At 42.6% G+C, this 17,436-nt stretch overlaps 1 protein-coding gene across 5 annotated transcripts in view; it reads left to right on the forward strand.

The window, feature by feature from the left end:
* Window positions 1–17,436, forward strand: part of LOC127648302 (tripartite motif-containing protein 16-like) — a 94,673-nt gene that overhangs the window by 57,861 nt on the left and 19,376 nt on the right. Inside the window, exons 1-5 of one of the 5 annotated variants that reach the window (XM_052132951.1) lie at window positions 6,486–6,643; window positions 9,651–10,249; window positions 10,435–10,530; window positions 10,674–10,841; window positions 14,159–14,312. The exons of the other annotated variants lie outside the window; for them this stretch is intronic. Of the exons in view, the coding sequence (XP_051988911.1) occupies window positions 9,668–10,249; window positions 10,435–10,530; window positions 10,674–10,841; window positions 14,159–14,312 (1,000 nt within the window). The 5' untranslated portion in view covers window positions 6,486–6,643; window positions 9,651–9,667. Of the gene's footprint in view, window positions 1–6,485; window positions 6,644–9,650; window positions 10,250–10,434; window positions 10,531–10,673; window positions 10,842–14,158; window positions 14,313–17,436 lie in introns of those variants that run through there. 5 annotated transcript variants of the gene reach the window in all.

The following is a 17,436-nucleotide window of genomic DNA, read 5'->3' on the forward strand; positions in this document are numbered from 1 at the left end:
CCTTAATTTGTATTAAATATTGTACCGAACTACCACTCACTGTAAACTATGCATGTCATATGTAACAGAAACTTGTTGCCTCTAATGGATGATGTTTGAGAAATTGCAAGCCACATTATTATGCTGACTGGGAGTTGGTCTACTATAGACCATGACTGAGTTCAAAATTGCATACTACTCCTATTTCTGCCATAGACACGTATGGCAGAAATTGTATGGGTAGTGTGCCATTCCGAACTCAGCCCATTTTAAGACGATTTAAGGAAGTGACGTCTTTTTGTTCCTTAAACAATTCCTGGTTAGATGTCAAACTCAGATTGTTGAACTCCAAGTGGCATAAATCACCCTCTGAAGGGCACTTTGAAGGAGAACAATCAAATAGTCATGATGTAATATCCCATTAAACAGAATTTCCATTCAAAAGTGAGTTCTGAATGACCATTATTTTAGAGCCCCACACCTTTGAGCCTTTCAAAGCTCTCACAATGGACGATGGTAAAGTCTTCAAAGGGAATAGGGCATAGGGATGATCACTCTTGTATGGAACGCACCCTCATTCAAAAAACAGGAGGTGCTTAATTCAGAGTGTCTTAAACATAATTAACGTAACTTACACTTAACACGAATGTCATAAAATGTCATTACTAAAATGTGGACCTGTTGTTTGGTGGAACAATGTGCTCTGGATGTCTGGAACTAATGGAAATTGTTTGTAGATTTCTGAAAAAGTAACCAAATGGATGCATGAACTGCTGCAGTGAAGAGAGACGACTGCATAAGTGCAGTACTAACAACTGTATCACAAGTCTCATCTCTGATGGGTGAATGAAATTTGTGCAAAATAATAAGTTTGATAGGTAGAGCTTTAGAAGTGGCTTTTAGATGGCTCCCATTAGAAAGAATGAAGTGGCACAAGTTATTTACCATTACATTTAGCAGATGCTTTTATCCTAAATGACTTACAAATTAGGAACACAAAACAAATCCTTCCCTTGTCCGCAGTTCACACAAACATCCAACCAGTGAAACGGTGACCACACCAGCTGTGAAAGAAGCCCCAATACCAACCAGTGAAACGTACCAACCAATGATACGTTGACCACACCAGCTGTGAAAGAAGCCCCAATACCAACCAATTATACGGTGACCACACCAGCCGTGAAAGAAGCCCCAGTACCAACCAATGATACGGTGACCACACCAGCCGTGAAATAAGTCCCAATACCAACCAATGAAACGGTGACCACACCAGCCGTGAAAGAAGTCCCAATACCAACCAATGAAATGGTGACCACACCAGCTGTGAAAGAAGCCCCAGTACCAACCAATGATACGTTGACCACACCAGCCATGAAAGAAGTCCCAATACCAACCAGTGAAATGGTGACCACACCAGCCATGAAGGAAGCCCCAATACCAACCAGTGAAATGGTGACCACACCAGCCATGAAGGAAGCCCCAATACCAACCAGTGAAACGTACCAACCAATGATACGTTGACCACACCAGCTGTGAAAGAAGCCCCAATACCAACCAATGATACGTTGACCACACCAGCCATGAAAGAAGTCCCAATACCAACCAGTGAAATGGTGACCACACCAGCCATGAAGGAAGCCCCAATACCAACCAGTGAAATGGTGACCACACCAGCCATGAAGGAAGCCCCAATACCAACCAGTGAAACGTACCAACCAATGATACGTTGACCACACCAGCTGTGAAAGAAGCCCCAATACCAACCAATGATACGTTGACCACACCAGCCATGAAAGAAGTCCCAATACCAACCAGTGAAATGGTGACCACACCAGCCATGAAAGAAGTTCCAATACAATGAAACTGTGACCACACCAGCCGTGAAAGAAGTCCCAATACCAACCAATGAAATGGTGACCACACCAGCTGTGAAAGAAGCCCCAGTACCAACCAATGATACGTTGACCACACCAGCCATGAAAGAAGTCCCAATACCAACCAGTGAAATGGTGACCACACCAGCCGTGAAAGAAGTCCCAATATCAACCAGTGAAACGTGACCACACCAGCCGTGAAAGAAGCCCCAATACCAACCAATGATACGGTGACCACACCAGCTGTGAAAAAAGCATCAATATCAACCAGTGAAACGGTGACCACACAAGCCGTGAAAGAAGCCCCAATACCAACCAGTGAAACGGTGACCACACCAGCTGTGAAAAAAGCATCAATATCAACCAGTGAAACGGTGACCACACAAGCCGTGAAAGAAGCCCCAATACCAACCAGTGAAACGGTGACCACACCAGCCGTGAAAGAAGCCCCAATACCAACCAATGAAACGTGACCACACCAGCTGTGAAAGAAGTCCCAATAGAAACCAATGAAACGTGACCACACCAGCTGTGAAGAAGTCCCAATACAAACCAATGAAACGGTGACCACACCAGCTGTGAAAGAAGTCCCAATAGAAACCAATGAAACGTGACCACACCAGCTGTGAAGAAGTCCCAATACAAACCAATGAATCGGTGACCACACCAGCTGTGAAAGAAGCATCAATATCAACCAGTGAAACGGTGACCACACCAGCCGTGAAAGAAGCATCAATATCAACCAATGAAACGTGACCACACCAGCTGTGAAAGAAGTCCCAATACAAACCAATGAAACGTGACCACACCAGCCGTGAAAGAAGCCCCAATACAAACCAATGAAACGTGACCACACCAGCCGTAAAAGAAGTCCCAATACCAACCAATGAAACGGTGACCACACCAGCCGTGAAAGAAGTCCCAATACCAACCAATGAAACGGTGACCACACCAGCCGTGAAAGAAGTCCCAATACCAACCAATGAAACGGTGACCACACCAGCCGTGAAAGAAGTCCCAATACCAACCAATGAAATGGTGACCACACCAGCTGTGAAAGAAGCCCCAGTACCAACCAATGATACGTTGACCACACCAGCCATGAAAGAAGTCCCAATACCAACCAGTGAAATGGTGACCACACCAGCCATGAAGGAAGCCCCAATACCAACCAGTGAAATGGTGACCACACCAGCCATGAAGGAAGCCCCAATACCAACCAGTGAAATGGTGACCACACCAGCCATGAAGGAAGCCCAATACCAACCAGTGAAACGTACCAACCAATGATACGTTGACCACACCAGCTGTGAAAGAAGCCCCAATACCAACCAATGATATGTTGACCACACCAGCCATGAAAGAAGTCCCAATACCAACCAGTGAAATGGTGACAACACCAGCCATGAAGGAAGCCCCAATACCAACCAGTGAAACGTACCAACCAATGATACGTTGACCACACCAGCTGTGAAAGAAGCCCCAATACCAACCAATGATACGTTGACCACACCAGCTGTGAAAGAAGCCCCAATACCAACCAATGATACGGTGACCACACCAGCCATGAAAGAAGTTCCAATACAATGAAACTGTGACCACACCAGCCGTGAAAGAAGTCCCAATACCAACCAATGAAATGGTGACCACACCAGCTGTGAAAGAAGCCTCAGTACCAACCAATGATACGTTGACCACACCAGCCATGAAAGAAGTCCCAATACCAACCAGTGAAATGGTGACCACACCAGCCGTGAAAGAAGTCCCAATATCAACCAGTGAAACGTGACCACACCAGCCGTGAAAGAAGCCCCAATACCAACCAATGATACGGTGACCACACCAGCTGTGAAAAAAGCATCAATATCAACCAGTGAAACGGTGACCACACAAGCCGTGAAAGAAGCCCCAATACCAACCAGTGAAACGGTGACCACACCAGCCGTGAAAGAAGCCCCAATACCAACCAATGAAACGTGACCACACCAGCTGTGAAAGAAGTCCCAATACAAACCAATGAAACGGTGACCACACCAGCTGTGAAATAAGTCCCAATAGAAACCAATGAAACGTGACCACACCAGCTGTGAAGAAGTCCCAATACAAACCAATGAATCGGTGACCACACCAGCTGTGAAAGAAGCATCAATATCAACCAGTGAAACGGTGACCACACCAGCCGTGAAAGAAGCATCAATATCAACCAATGAAACGTGACCACACCAGCTGTGAAAGAAGTCCCAATAGAAACCAATGAAACGGTGACCACACCAGCCATGAAAGAAGCCCCAATACAAACCAATGAAACGTGACCACACCAGCCGTGAAAGAAGCCCCAATACAAACCAATTAAACGTGACCACACCAGCCGTAAAAGAAGTCCCAATACCAACCAATGAAACGGTGACCACACCAGCCGTGAAAGAAGTCCCAATATCAACCAGTGAATCGTGACCACACAAGCCGTGAAAGAAGTCCCAATACCAACCAATGAAACGGTGACCACACCAGCCGTGAAAGAAGTCCCAATACCAACCAATGAAACGTGACCACACCAGCCGTGAAAGAAGTCCCAATATCAACCAATGAAACGTGACCACACCAGCCGTGAAAGAAGTTCCAATACCAACCAGTGAAACGGTGACCACACCAGCTGTGAAAGAAGTCCCAATAGAAACCAATGAAACGTGACCACACCAGCTGTGAAGAAGTCCCAATACAAACCAATGAAACGGTGACCACACCAGCTGTGAAAGAAGTCCCAATAGAAACCAATGAAACGTGACCACACCAGCTGTGAAGAAGTCCCAATACAAACCAATGAATCGGTGACCACACCAGCTGTGAAAGAAGCATCAATATCAACCAATGAAACGTGACCACACCAGCTGTGAAAGAAGTCCCAATAGAAACCAATGAAACGTGACCACACCAGCCGTGAAAGAAGTCCCAATACCAACCAATGAAACGTGACCACACCAGCCGTGAAAGAAGTCCCAATATCAACCAATGAAACGTGACCACACCAGCCGTGAAAGAAGTTCCAATACCAACCAGTGAAACGGTGACCACACCACACACTTTCTTCAGGCAGGGTTTGTGTTTGGCCCGTCATTAAAAAAAGAGGCCCAATTTGCAGCATCCTTATAAATAAAAAAAAAACGTAAAAAACGACATTGACCGGAAACACACAGAACAACCAATGCAGGATATGTTTGTTTCTTCTGGGATTCCAAAACATTGGCATTACCATCTATCTTGCTCTAATATCTGAGTAAAACATTAACAAACGTTAATAAAAATAAAAATGATTTTTTTGTTTTGTTTATCAGTATGCTCTACACGTTGTCTTGGGAGCCTGTCATGGAAAAATGGTCAAAGATTCTTTCCCTCCTTGCAAGAACACTCTCAGTCAAGGGTTAAAAAGGTTTTTAAAGTTTATTAAGCAACCAAGATTTCTCTATATTTCTTTCTTAAAGCATGACCTGCCAAATATAAGGAGCCCATCATGGCACTAATTCTCCTGGAGAACTTTGGGGTTTTCTTTTCTTATTTTCCTCCAGCTCGCACTAAATTGCACCCTATTCCAACCAACACAATTTAAACCAAAAACTATTATCTTACAGGACAGAAAACCTCCAAAGACTAAAAGCTACACCAAGCAGCTGTGAGGTATTTGTCAGTATATGTGTTGTTGCAAATATTACATTTATATAAAATATTAAAATTTGTATTATTCTTTACCTTTTTCTAGTGAAGGAACTCTGCATAATCAGACACTCGAAATTGGCTGTAAAATGGATTCATGCTAACAGACATGTGTTCAGGACAAGGAAATGGCCTTCCAAAACTCCTGAAACAAGTGGAAGGTTACAGAGAGGCATTGACATGTTGCTTTACAGTCAGGGGAGACATGGAGACTTTTTTGTCTGAATGCCATGACAAAATGAGAGTAAACTGTTATTTTAAAGAGTATTAAGTTGATTATTTGCTATTTATTATTTGTGTTAAAAGTGTACTTCTGTTTAAGTTTCAAATGATCATTTAAATGATACCTTATATTGTTGAAATGTCTTTTATAAGAGTTGCACTTTTTTCTTTAATGTTTATTTTGAATTTCAAAATATAAAGTATATTTGACATTAAATGTCCATTCTCTGTTTCTTTAAGCATTTCAAAATGAATAAACTAAATATCTCAGAATATCCTACGGTCAATTGGAATATACTATGCGATATTACATTAGTTAAATACATTAATAAAAATGAATATCAATAAATAATCAGATTATGTATTTTTAGTCATTCAGGTATTGTTATTAACTGGCGACCTGTCCAGGGTGTCCCCCGCCTTTCGCCCAATGTTAGCTGGGATAGGCTCCAGCCCCCCCCGCGACCCTGTACACAGGATAAGCGGTTGACGATGGTTGGATGGATGGAGGTATTGTTATTAAATATTGTACATATAAATTCGATCAAAATCCGTTTTAAAATAGCTCGTATTACATCTAACAAAAGAAAATCACGCTACAACACTGAAGGTTGCGTGACGTCTAATAAAACCAGATCCGCCGGAAACCAAATATGGTTCCCCTTCACTTCCGGCTTGAGACGTGTGGGCGTGGATTGTGTGTCGTGAGACGTGTGTGTGACGCTGCGGGGCTGCAGATGGAAATATCTCCATTTGTGTTGTTTTAAAGAGATTAATAAATTAATCGGTTATTATCTGAATTAAACAAACTATTTACTAAACACACGCAAAACTCTGAAGAACAGTTTTTTTAAACACAGGTGAGTTTATATTTGAAAACTGGAGTTATAATGAAACTTTGTGAGCATATCTGTCATTTTATTTATTATATATAGTGTGTTTATTAAAGTGTATCGCTGTGTTTACAGGTTATTAGATTATGATTATGCCTGTTTTTGTTCTCGACTACTTTTAGTTTCACTTTTGCCCGGAAGAACGGAAGTAAGATGAGTTATTTTGACAGATCTCATCAGAAACGCAAGGAACATTTTTATTTATTAGACTTTAGATGAGAATATAAAGTACACTGTGTGAGTGTTTATGGGTTTCCCCGTTTGTTTAACACACTTTTATTTGTTTAACTGATGTGGCATGGACTGAAACAGTCTCTCTCTCTCTCTCTCTCTCTCTCTCTCTCTCTCTCTCTCTCTGATTGTTTATTCGTAATTTCTTGTTTCCTTTTTTCTATCTCTTTATTTTTCTTTCCTTGTTTATTTTAATTATTAATTTTGTAAGTGGTTTGCTGTTTGTTTTAGAGTGAGTGTATATGATTTATGCGAGTACTGATAGTTTGCGATGTTTTCAGTGTGGTGATATTGGTCACAAGAGATATGGAGAAATAGAGAGTCAGATGGAAGGACAGAATGGGAACTTTGTGGAAGAGCAGCAGACCAGGATGAGGATATCGTCATAGAGGCGGTGAGGAAAGGGAGCATAATGAGGAGATAACTGCTGATAAAACTGATGTTATTGTAGATAATGAACAGCCTAGTTTCAGTGGCAATGTAGGCTTAAAAAAAAAATAAAGTGTGTGGATAGTGAAGTGTGTTTTGATGACTTGAGTCAGGATGAGGGATGATCATTACTCGTCTGATGGGTCTGAATATACTCAAGATCTGTATGCGGTGGAGCAGATTCATGTTTCTTGATGAAACAAAGGGGAAGAAGGTTGATGTTACTGATTTGTTTTTTTTCGTATGTAGAGAAATGTTTCGGTTTCATGGGCCAGGAATAATTGTGATTTTACTGATTTATCACAAAAGAAAAGGTTTCGATTGAAAAAGCATATAACAGCGATAAGACGGGGAAAAGATGGCGAAAGAGAGGCCAATTAGAGGGAAGAATAAATAAATATGATGGCCTTACAGCTGAATTTTTGTCTTTTGTTCCTTTATCTTTCCTGTGTTTTGTGTATAGGATCCTTAAACGTAAATGGACTTGGAGACAGAAACAAACAAGTTTTACTTTCAGAATTAAGATTAAAAATGTTGGAGTAACTTCCCTTCAGGAGACCCACAGTGATGGAGATAATGATGTAGAACTGGGCTTGTGAACATTTTTGTGAATATTTATGCTCCTAATGGAGGGTCTAAAAGAGTGAAACTTTTTAGGAAAATGTGTCAGGTTTTAAAAACTAAAAAATAGTTATAAGGAGATCATTGTGATGGGAGGAGATTTTAAAGGTACTTTAGATTATACTATTGATAGAAATGCTGAAGAACCACATTATCAATCATCAGTTGCCCTGAGTGATGTTATTAATGCATTAAATCTTAATGAAGTGTGGAGAGCAAAAATCCCAACTGTTAAACAATATACATGGGTGAATGTTGCAGCAAGGCTGGATAGATTTAATATTTTCAATAATTCAATGAATAGAGTGCGTAATCTAGCCAAAAGCCCAAATATTATCTCAGATCATAAGATTGCTACTGACTATGTATTGTCAAAGCATCATAAAAGAGGGTCTTATTGGCATTTGAATAAGAAACTTCTAAAAGATGTTTTTTGTTTGTGCAAATTTTTAATTGGTTTTGGAAAACATGGCAAACTCATAAGAGTGAGTTTAGAGATGTTATACAGTGGTGGGAAATTGGAAAAACACAAATTAAGGTTTGTTTGTCTTCTATATACATATAATTCCTCAAAAAGGATTGAAAATGTGATTCAAAATCTGGTAAAAGTGATTTCTGAAATTGAGAATAAAAAGCCTGATTTAATAAGTGTTATTACTGATAGGAAGTTGCAATTAAAAATTATTTTTGCAAGAAAAGGTTAAAGGTGCTCTTGTTAGGGCCCGTTTTACTCATATTAAGGATATTGATGGCCCAACAACTTTTTTTTCTTTAATTTAGAGCATAAGGTCTGTCAAGAAAAACAAATGTTATATTTGAAGAATGATGGTGTGTTAATATCTGAACCAAATGCAATGAGGAACTATTTTGTTGATTTCTATTCCAAGCTGTATACTGCAATTTGCAAACTGACAATTTACTTGAGTTTGAAGAAGTGACTCAAACTGTGCAGGAGCTATCATCAGGGAAAGCCCTTGGATTGGATAGACTTCCTTCTGTGTTCTATAAACATTTTTGGAGCATTATTGGGAAAGACTATTATTAAATTATTTTATGTTCAATCAAAATAGAATCCCTCCCTCTTAGTTGTAGACTAGCATTCTCCCTTTTACCAAAAAAGGGTGATCTGACTCTTCTCAAGAACTGGAGACCTGTAGCCTTGCTGAATACAGGTTACAAGATTTTTTAAGATTTTGTATGCCTTGCTAATAGATTAAACTATTATATGAAAGTTTTAATTGGAAAAGATAAATCCTATTGTATAAAAAAGATGTATTAAGGATAATTTATTTTTAATGAGAGATGTTATAGATTATAATATAAATAATTATATTGATTTGGGAATTGTATCCCTAGATCAAGAAAAGGCATTCGATAGAGTGGCCTGTGTGATGAGAGAAGACTCCAAGCACATGAAAATTTATTTTAGTCTACTTTCAGTTTTTCCAATTATGTTGATTATGTTGAAGTTTACGGGGGAAAAAATCACATTTCGTTTTCGTTTTAGTTTATGATAATAACTTTACTGTGCGCTCATGTTATAGTGGCTTAGGCCAGCACTCACATATTAATTACATGTTTTTGTGCTGTAATTAATGTTGTTGCAACTGTGGCATAAGATAATGTTGATGTCAGATTTGTTAAAACATGCAGCATAGTGCACTAATGAACTAATGTGCAATGTTTCTGTCAGTGTGTACATACAGTGAAATGGCAGGATCCAGTATTTCAGTGGCTCAGGATCAGTTCTGTTGTCCGGTGTGTTTGGATCTCCTGAAGGATCCAGTGACCATTCCCTGTGGACACAGTTACTGTATGAGCTGTATTACAGACTGCTTTAATGAAGATCATAATACAGGGATATACAAATGCCCTCAGTGCAGACAGACCTTCACTACAAGACCTGTTTTATGTAAAAATGTGGTGATTGCTGAGATGGTGGAGAAACTGAAGGACACGAGAATCCAAGAGACTCCCTGTTACGCTGGTCCTGCAGATGTGAAGTGTGACGTCTGTACTGGAATAAAACAGAAAGCCGTCAAGTCCTGTCTGGTGTGTCTCAACTCTTACTGTCAGAATCATCTAGAACAACATGAAAATCTCTTCAAGAGTAAGAGACACAGCTTGATTGATCCCACTGGACGACTCCAGGAGATGATCTGCCCTCTACATGATAAAATGCTGGAAATGTACTGTCGAACAGACAAGAAGTGTATTTGTATGCTGTGTATGGTGGATGAACACAAGAACCACGACATTATATCAGCAGCAGCAGAGATAACTGAGAAACAGGTACACTTCCCTATTGGAAACTCATTACAGGTTATTTAGTTTCTTGTGTGTGTGTGTGTGTGTGTGTGTGTGTGTGTGTGTGTGTTGATGGCCATAAGACAAAACTGGAGTCATGCAGCAATTTATCGCATCATTTATTCTTATGTAACATTTCTCATGTTTATCCATATTTGTGTTTCATACAGAGAGATTTGAAGGAAACGCAGAGTAAACTCCAACAGAGAATCAAGGATAAAGAGAAAGATGTTCAGGAGCTGAGAGAGGCTATGATGTTTCACAAGGTGAGTTTGGAGATGATCAACTGCTGGACTATCAGTAGTTTGTTTGTGTTTTAACAGTAACTTGTGTGTTTTACCAGCGCTCTGCGCAGACAGCAGTGGATGACTGTGAGCTGATCTTCACTGAGTTGATCTCATCCATTTAGAGAAGGCGCTCTGAGGTGACACAGCTGATCAGAGATCAGGAAAAGGCTGCAGTGAGTCGAGCTGAAGAACTCTTGGAGCACCTGGTTCAGGAGATTGATGATCTGAGGAGAAGAGACACTGAGATACAGCAGTTTTTACACACTGATGATCATATTCAGTTTGTGCAGGTAAGAGAGATCTGAGAAACAGGACTGTGGACTTTAGTGAGATATTGTCTGTCCAATTGCAAAAGACATAAGCTGCTCAAAGATTTGCTGATGAGATGTGGTGTTTAAAAGGGTCATTATTAATATATATATATATATATATATATATATATATATATATATATATATATATATATATATATATATATATACTGTATATCTAGATAGATATACAGTGGATATAAAAAGTCTACATACCCCTGTTGTGATGTAAAAGAATGAGACAAAGATAAATCATGTCAGAACTTTTTCAACCTTTAATGTGACCTATAATGTGAACAATTCAATTGAAAAACAAACTGAAATCTTTGATGGGGAAAAATAAAAAAAACACAATAACCTGGTTGTATAAGTGTGTACACCCTTAAACTAATACTTTGTTGAAGCACCTTTTGATTTTATTACAGCACTTTTGATTTTGATTGCCACCTTTTGATTTTTATTACCTTTTTGGGTAGGAGTCTATTAGCATGGCACATCCTGACGTGGCAATATTTGCCCACTCTTCTTTGCAAAAAAGCTCAAAATCTGTCAGATTGCGAGGACATCTCCTGTGCACAGCCCTCTTCAGATCACCCCACAGTTGTTCAATTGGATTCAGGTCTGGGCTCTGGCTGGGCCATTCCAAACCGTTAATCTTCTTCTGGTGAAGCCATGCTTTTGTGGATTTGGATGTGTGCTTTGGGTCATTGTCATGCTGAAAGGTGAACTTCCTTTTCATCTTCAGCTTTCTAACGGACGCCTGAAGGTTTTGTGCCAAAATTGCCTGGTATTTGGAACTGTTCATAATTCCCTCCATCCTAAGGCCAGTTCCAGTTGAAGAAAAACAGCCCCAAAGCATGATGCTGCCACCACCATGCTTCACTGTGGGTATGGTGTTCTTTGGGTGATGTGCAGTGTTGTATTTTCTCCAAACATTCCTTTTGGAATTATGGCCAAAAAGTTCAACCTTGGTTTCATCAGACCATAACACATTTTCCCACGTGCTTTTGTGAGACTTGATGTTTGTTTTTGCAAACTTCAGCCAGGCTTGGATGTTTTTCTGTGTAAGAAAAGGCTTCCGTCTTGCCACCCTACCCCATAGCAAATTCATATGAAGAATACAGGAGATAGTTGTCACATGTAGCACACAGCCAGGACTTGCCAGAAATTCCTGCAGTTCCTTTAATGTTGCTGTAGGCCTCTTGGAAGCCTCCCTGACCAGTTTTCTTCTTGTCTTTTCATCAGTTTTGGAGGGTTGTCCAGTTCTTGGTAATGTCTCTGTTGTGTCATATTTTTTCCACTTGATGATGACTGTCTTCACTATGTTCCATGGTATATCTAATGCTTTGGAAATTCTTTTGTACCCTTCTCCTGACTGATATCTTTCAACAATGTGATCCCTCTGATGCTTTGGAAGCTCTCTGCGGACCATGGCTTTTGCTCTGAGATGCAACTAAGAAAATGTCAGGAAACTCCTACTAGAACAGCTGAACTTTATTTGTGATTAATCAGAGTCACTTTAAATGATGGCAGGTGTGTAATGACTTCTATTCAACATGAGTTTGAATGTGATTGGTTAATTCTTAACACAGCCACACAAATCTTCCCAAGACACAGGCAGAAATCGAGGAATCATCCTCCACAGTCTTGGGCACCAAATGATGGGGGTGAATTCAAGCAGACAGGTAAGCACACCTCAATCAACCAGCAGCCAACCTATATACAAGCTCATCCAACGAGGTCCTTAGAGGCTGGTGAGGTGCAAGCAAAGCCCAGATAAATCTCCCAAATTGCATGAAGAAATTGAGGAAACCTCTGCAAAAATGCATGAACGGATGGAACCTGACCATTGGGCTCTTGAGCGGGGAACAGAGGGGGCTGGTAGCCGAGGCTACACTGGAAGGGTAACAACCCCATAGATGCCAAGGCAAATGAGCTATGAGCATACTCAACCCAAACCAAATTCTCGCTACAAGAAGATGGGTTACGGGAGGCCATACACAGCAGGGACTTCACTAATTCTTGGTTCGCTCATTCCGCTTGACAATTTGTCTGGTGATGAATCCCAGGTGACAAACTACCTGTCACCCCAGCTGTCAGCATAGCTCTGCCCAAAAACAAGACACAAACTGGGGGCCTCTGTCAGAAACCATGTAAACCGGGAGGCCATGAATATGGAGGATGTGATTTAATGACTGCTACCGCTGTCTCCTTCGCTGAAGGTAATTTGAGGAGGGGAATGAAGTTAGCCGCCCTCGAGAACCAGTCCACTACACTCAAAACGACTGTGTTGCCAAAATATCCATGACAATGTGCGACCACGGTCTCGAAGGCACGGACAGCAGTTGGAGAAGCAAGGCTTCGGTGTTTCACAAAGTTTTATTGGTCACACAAATGGGGCAAACATCTCACGCAAGCGATGGCCACCAGAAACGCTTTCTAATGAGCGTTTGAATATGAGTAGCTCCTGGGTGGCAGGCGACCCTAGATGAATGGCCCCACTGAAGGACGTGCGTTTGAACTAATCATGGAACAAAAAGTTGCCTCCTCCTCCCACGACAGCCAGTAATCCCCAGTTTCCGACGTCATAATTCCGTTCCGTGGGGGTCAACCGATGTAAAAAGAATTCACACTAATGCATCCTTCCTAATGAGGGAGAGCACTGTGACAGGGCCACTCCAACACTGACCTTGGACGAATCCACCTCCTCAATGAACTGACTAGCAGGGTCATGGGTAATTAAAATGGGTTTGGTGGAAAATATTTTCTTTTGAGTTTACAAAACGAGGCATCAGCCTGCGGGGACTAACTAAAGTCAGTGTGTGGAGGTGAGATCCGTCCGAGGCATAGCGAGTTGAATATAGTTGCGTATCCAAGAGGTGCAAGAGTTGGCCTCTTTTTCCCTTACCTCAAGAGTTTAACTCTGACTTTGAATTCTGAAACTTCCTATATTTTATAGTACAAAAAACAATTTTGTCAAAAAACAAAGGAAAATTGTACTCCACATAACATGACCCCTTAACAGGGGTGTCAAACTCGGTTCCAGGATGGCCACAGTCCAGCAGAGTTTAGCTCCAACCCTAATTAAACACACCTGAAGCAGCTTATCAAGGTCTTCAGGAGTGTTTGAAGATTACAAGGAGGCATTTTGGAGCAGGCCTGGAACTAAACTCTGCAGGGCTGCGGCCCTCCAGGAACTGAGTTTGACACCCCTGCCTTACTACAATGGCTGTGATTGGCCCTGTAATTGCTGTTGTATGTCAGCTTTTATCTGTCATTTGTCTTTTTGTCTGCAGAGTTTCGGGTTTCTATCTGTGCTTCCTGGATCTACTGACAACATCAATGTCACTTCTCATCTCTCTTACGATCATGTGGTGAAATCTGTATCTCAACTCATAGGCAAACTTGAGCAGTTCTGCACAGAGGAGACTGAGAAGATACATAAAAGAGGTAAATTTCTTAACTCAGAAATTATATGAAGGTGAGTAACCTCCTTTTGTATTCATTAATTTTATTTTGTTTGTGCTAGTTAAGTCAAATATTACTACTACTTGGTTCATTCAAAACCCATAAACTTTGGCTTGTAATTGTAACCATTTGTGGTACAGAAATAAATGATAACTCAAAATCATACGACTTGTTCAGTCTTTTCATGTTTGTTCAATTCCATTGTCACAGTTTTGTTGCCCTGATGAAATAATCTTATTTTATATAAAGTCTTTCAAGTAGTATAAGTCAGCAGCATAAAAACTTGGATCAGACCAAAAAGTTAAGCGTCTGGGTTACTGTTGTAACCCCCATTCCCTGATGCCAATGAAAAGTTGGCAAACAGAATTTGCATGTCCATGCGACTGTTCAGACAGGTTTTGAGCTGAGGAGTCGAGAATAAGGTCCCAGCCATTACAGAAATTGGTACATTTACATTTATGCATTTGGCAGACGCTTTTATCCAAAGCAACTTACAGTGCACTTATTAAAGGGACAGTCCCCCTGGAGCAACCTGGAGTTAAGTGCCTTGCTCAAGGGCCCAACAGTGGCGTCTTGGTGGTGCTGGGGCTTGAACCCCCGGCCTTCTGGTCAGTAACCCTGAGCCTCAACCACTGAGCCACCACTGCCCACAGTGTTGTTGCAAGAGGGACACATCGTCTTGTTCCCTCCATCAGGGAACAGGGGTTACAACAGTAACCTAGACGTTCCCCTTCTGTCACTCACTTGATGTTGTGTCGATTGTAGTGACACTTGGGGTCCCTGTCCAAAAACGGCACAAGACTGAACCGTGTGCTGATGCAGGTGCAAGCAAGCTGTTGCGTGCCAAAGTAGCAGGTGCATCAGACTGCACGTAAACTTCCCCAACGCCCCACAGGGGGGGTGGGGGGAGTGACGTAACTAGTATGGGAGCAGACCGCGCCAGCCGCAGCCTTTTCTCCCTCTATGTTTCTTTCAATAGAGTGTTAGATGCAGCTGGGGCCTTATAATATGCATTGGGGAAGGTGTTCTTTTCCTATTCTATACTTTCAGGGGGAAAAGACCCCGTAGAGACCACATCCTGCCCAACTGGGGAGTTCAACATGTGGCAAATACGTCATGTATAAATACGGAGGAGCTATACAATCACAGTGACTGGGGGCAGAGGAGACTCTGACAAAGGTGACGTGGGTCCAGTGATAGGGGAACCGTACCGTGGAAAATACGACACAGGGAGTTACGATGATAACTGGCATCTGTGGAGCACCTATTCCAGTACAGGGTATTTGGTACCCGTAATGGGTCTCGTCAGAATTCCTCCTCCGAATTTGCTGTAGTGCTGTTGGCCAGTGCCCAGGAGGATGCCACACTCCTTGTAGAGTGTGCTCGAACCCGCAAGGGGGTGGGCACGGCCTGGGTTTGGTAGACCAAGGCGATGGCGTCCACGACCCAATGGCAAAGCCTCTGTTTGGAGACAGCGTTCCCTTTCCGCTGTCCACCAAAGCAGACAAGGAGCTCTGCGTGCGATCCAAATAGGTGCGCAAAGCACACACCAGACACAGCAACACTAAGGCTGGGTCTGCTACCTCCCGGGGCAGTGCTTGCAGGTTCACTACCTGATCCCTGAAGGGGATCGGAGGAATCTTGGGCACGTAGCCAGGTCGGGGTCTTAGGATGACATGAGCATCTGCCAGACCTAACTCCAAGCAAGTGTCGCTGATAGAGAACGCTTGCAGGTCTCCAACCCTCTTGATGGAAGCGAGCACAATCAGGAGGGCTGTCTTTAAGGAGAGGGCTTTTAGTTTGACTGACTGTAGTGGCTCAGAGGGGGCTCTCTGAAGGCCCATGAGGACCAAAGAGAGGTCCCAGGAGGGAAACAGGCCTTGCCTAAGAGGATTCAGCCTCCAGGCGCCTCCTAAGGAACTTGATGATCAGGTTGTGCTTCCCTAAGGACTTACAATCTACTGCGTTGTGGTGACCTGTTGTTTCAGATGCTGCTGAAACGGGGCGGCACCTGCAAACTGAATCGCGTAGCCGTGTCGGATGGTCCTGGCCAGCCAGCGTGAGGGGTTGGAAAGCATAAGCCACGTGTCCAAGCTCTGTGCGAGGGGCACTAAGGGGACAATCGCGTTCGACAAACCTGGTGGGGCTTTGAAGCAGGGGGAAGCAAATAATGTTATGTCGGGGGGCAAAATTGTGTCCCAAGGTATTTGTGCTAGGGGAAACTCAAAGCACTTACCTTGCTCCGTGTTCCACTTACCTTGCCCCCGTTTCTGTGGTATCTGCTTCACTTTGGTGCACAGCGAAAACGTCAACACCCTGTGTGGAAATCGCAACCCTTCTACGCAAGGACGCAATAGAGCCTGTTCCTCCAGCTGAGATTAAGAAGGGATTCTACAGCCCTTACTTCATCGTACCCAAAAAGAGGCGGTGGGTTGCGGCCAATCTTGGACCTGCGAGTTCTGAATCGGGCCTTACAGGAGTGGCGGTGGAGTAGTGGGCTAAAACACTAATCTGTTAAGCAGAAGGTTGTCGGTTCGATCCCACAACCACCACAATTGTGTCCTTGAGCAAGGCACTTAACTCCAGGGTCCTCCGGGGGGATTGTACCTGTAATGTAAGTCACTTTGGATAGAAGTGTCTGTGCTGTCTGTGACCAGTTGATCCCGCCAGGTGGTGATGTTTTGTGGCCACAGGTTCACCGCAACCTCTTTGTCCACCTGGGGGACCTCTGTGTACCCGTGGACCGCTCCGCCGTCAAGGGTAGTGAGAGCAGAGGAGTGAGGAAGCTGGTTTTGGGCAGTAAAGGTGCCCTCCACGACTTCGTCAACTCGTCATGCACCTCCGGGAAGAAAGAAACTGGTGGGGGGTGTGGATGTGACCTTAATCTCATGGGAAAATGGCGCGACATGGGGGGGTGGGGGGGGCGGCTGAAGTGGCATTCCCCCGTACGAAGGAAAGCCGTGAAGGAAAGCTCACAATGAGAACATGAACCATCCACAAATGCTGCCTCAGTGTGCTCATGGCCCAGACACGTCAGACAGCGCATATGGCTGTGAGATATTGACCAAACCCAGAAATTACATATAGATGGAAAGGCATCTTCAAG

This window comes from Xyrauchen texanus, chromosome 8 (genome assembly GCF_025860055.1).
Source record: "Xyrauchen texanus isolate HMW12.3.18 chromosome 8, RBS_HiC_50CHRs, whole genome shotgun sequence".
NCBI classification, from domain to species: Eukaryota; Metazoa; Chordata; class Actinopteri; order Cypriniformes; family Catostomidae; genus Xyrauchen; species Xyrauchen texanus.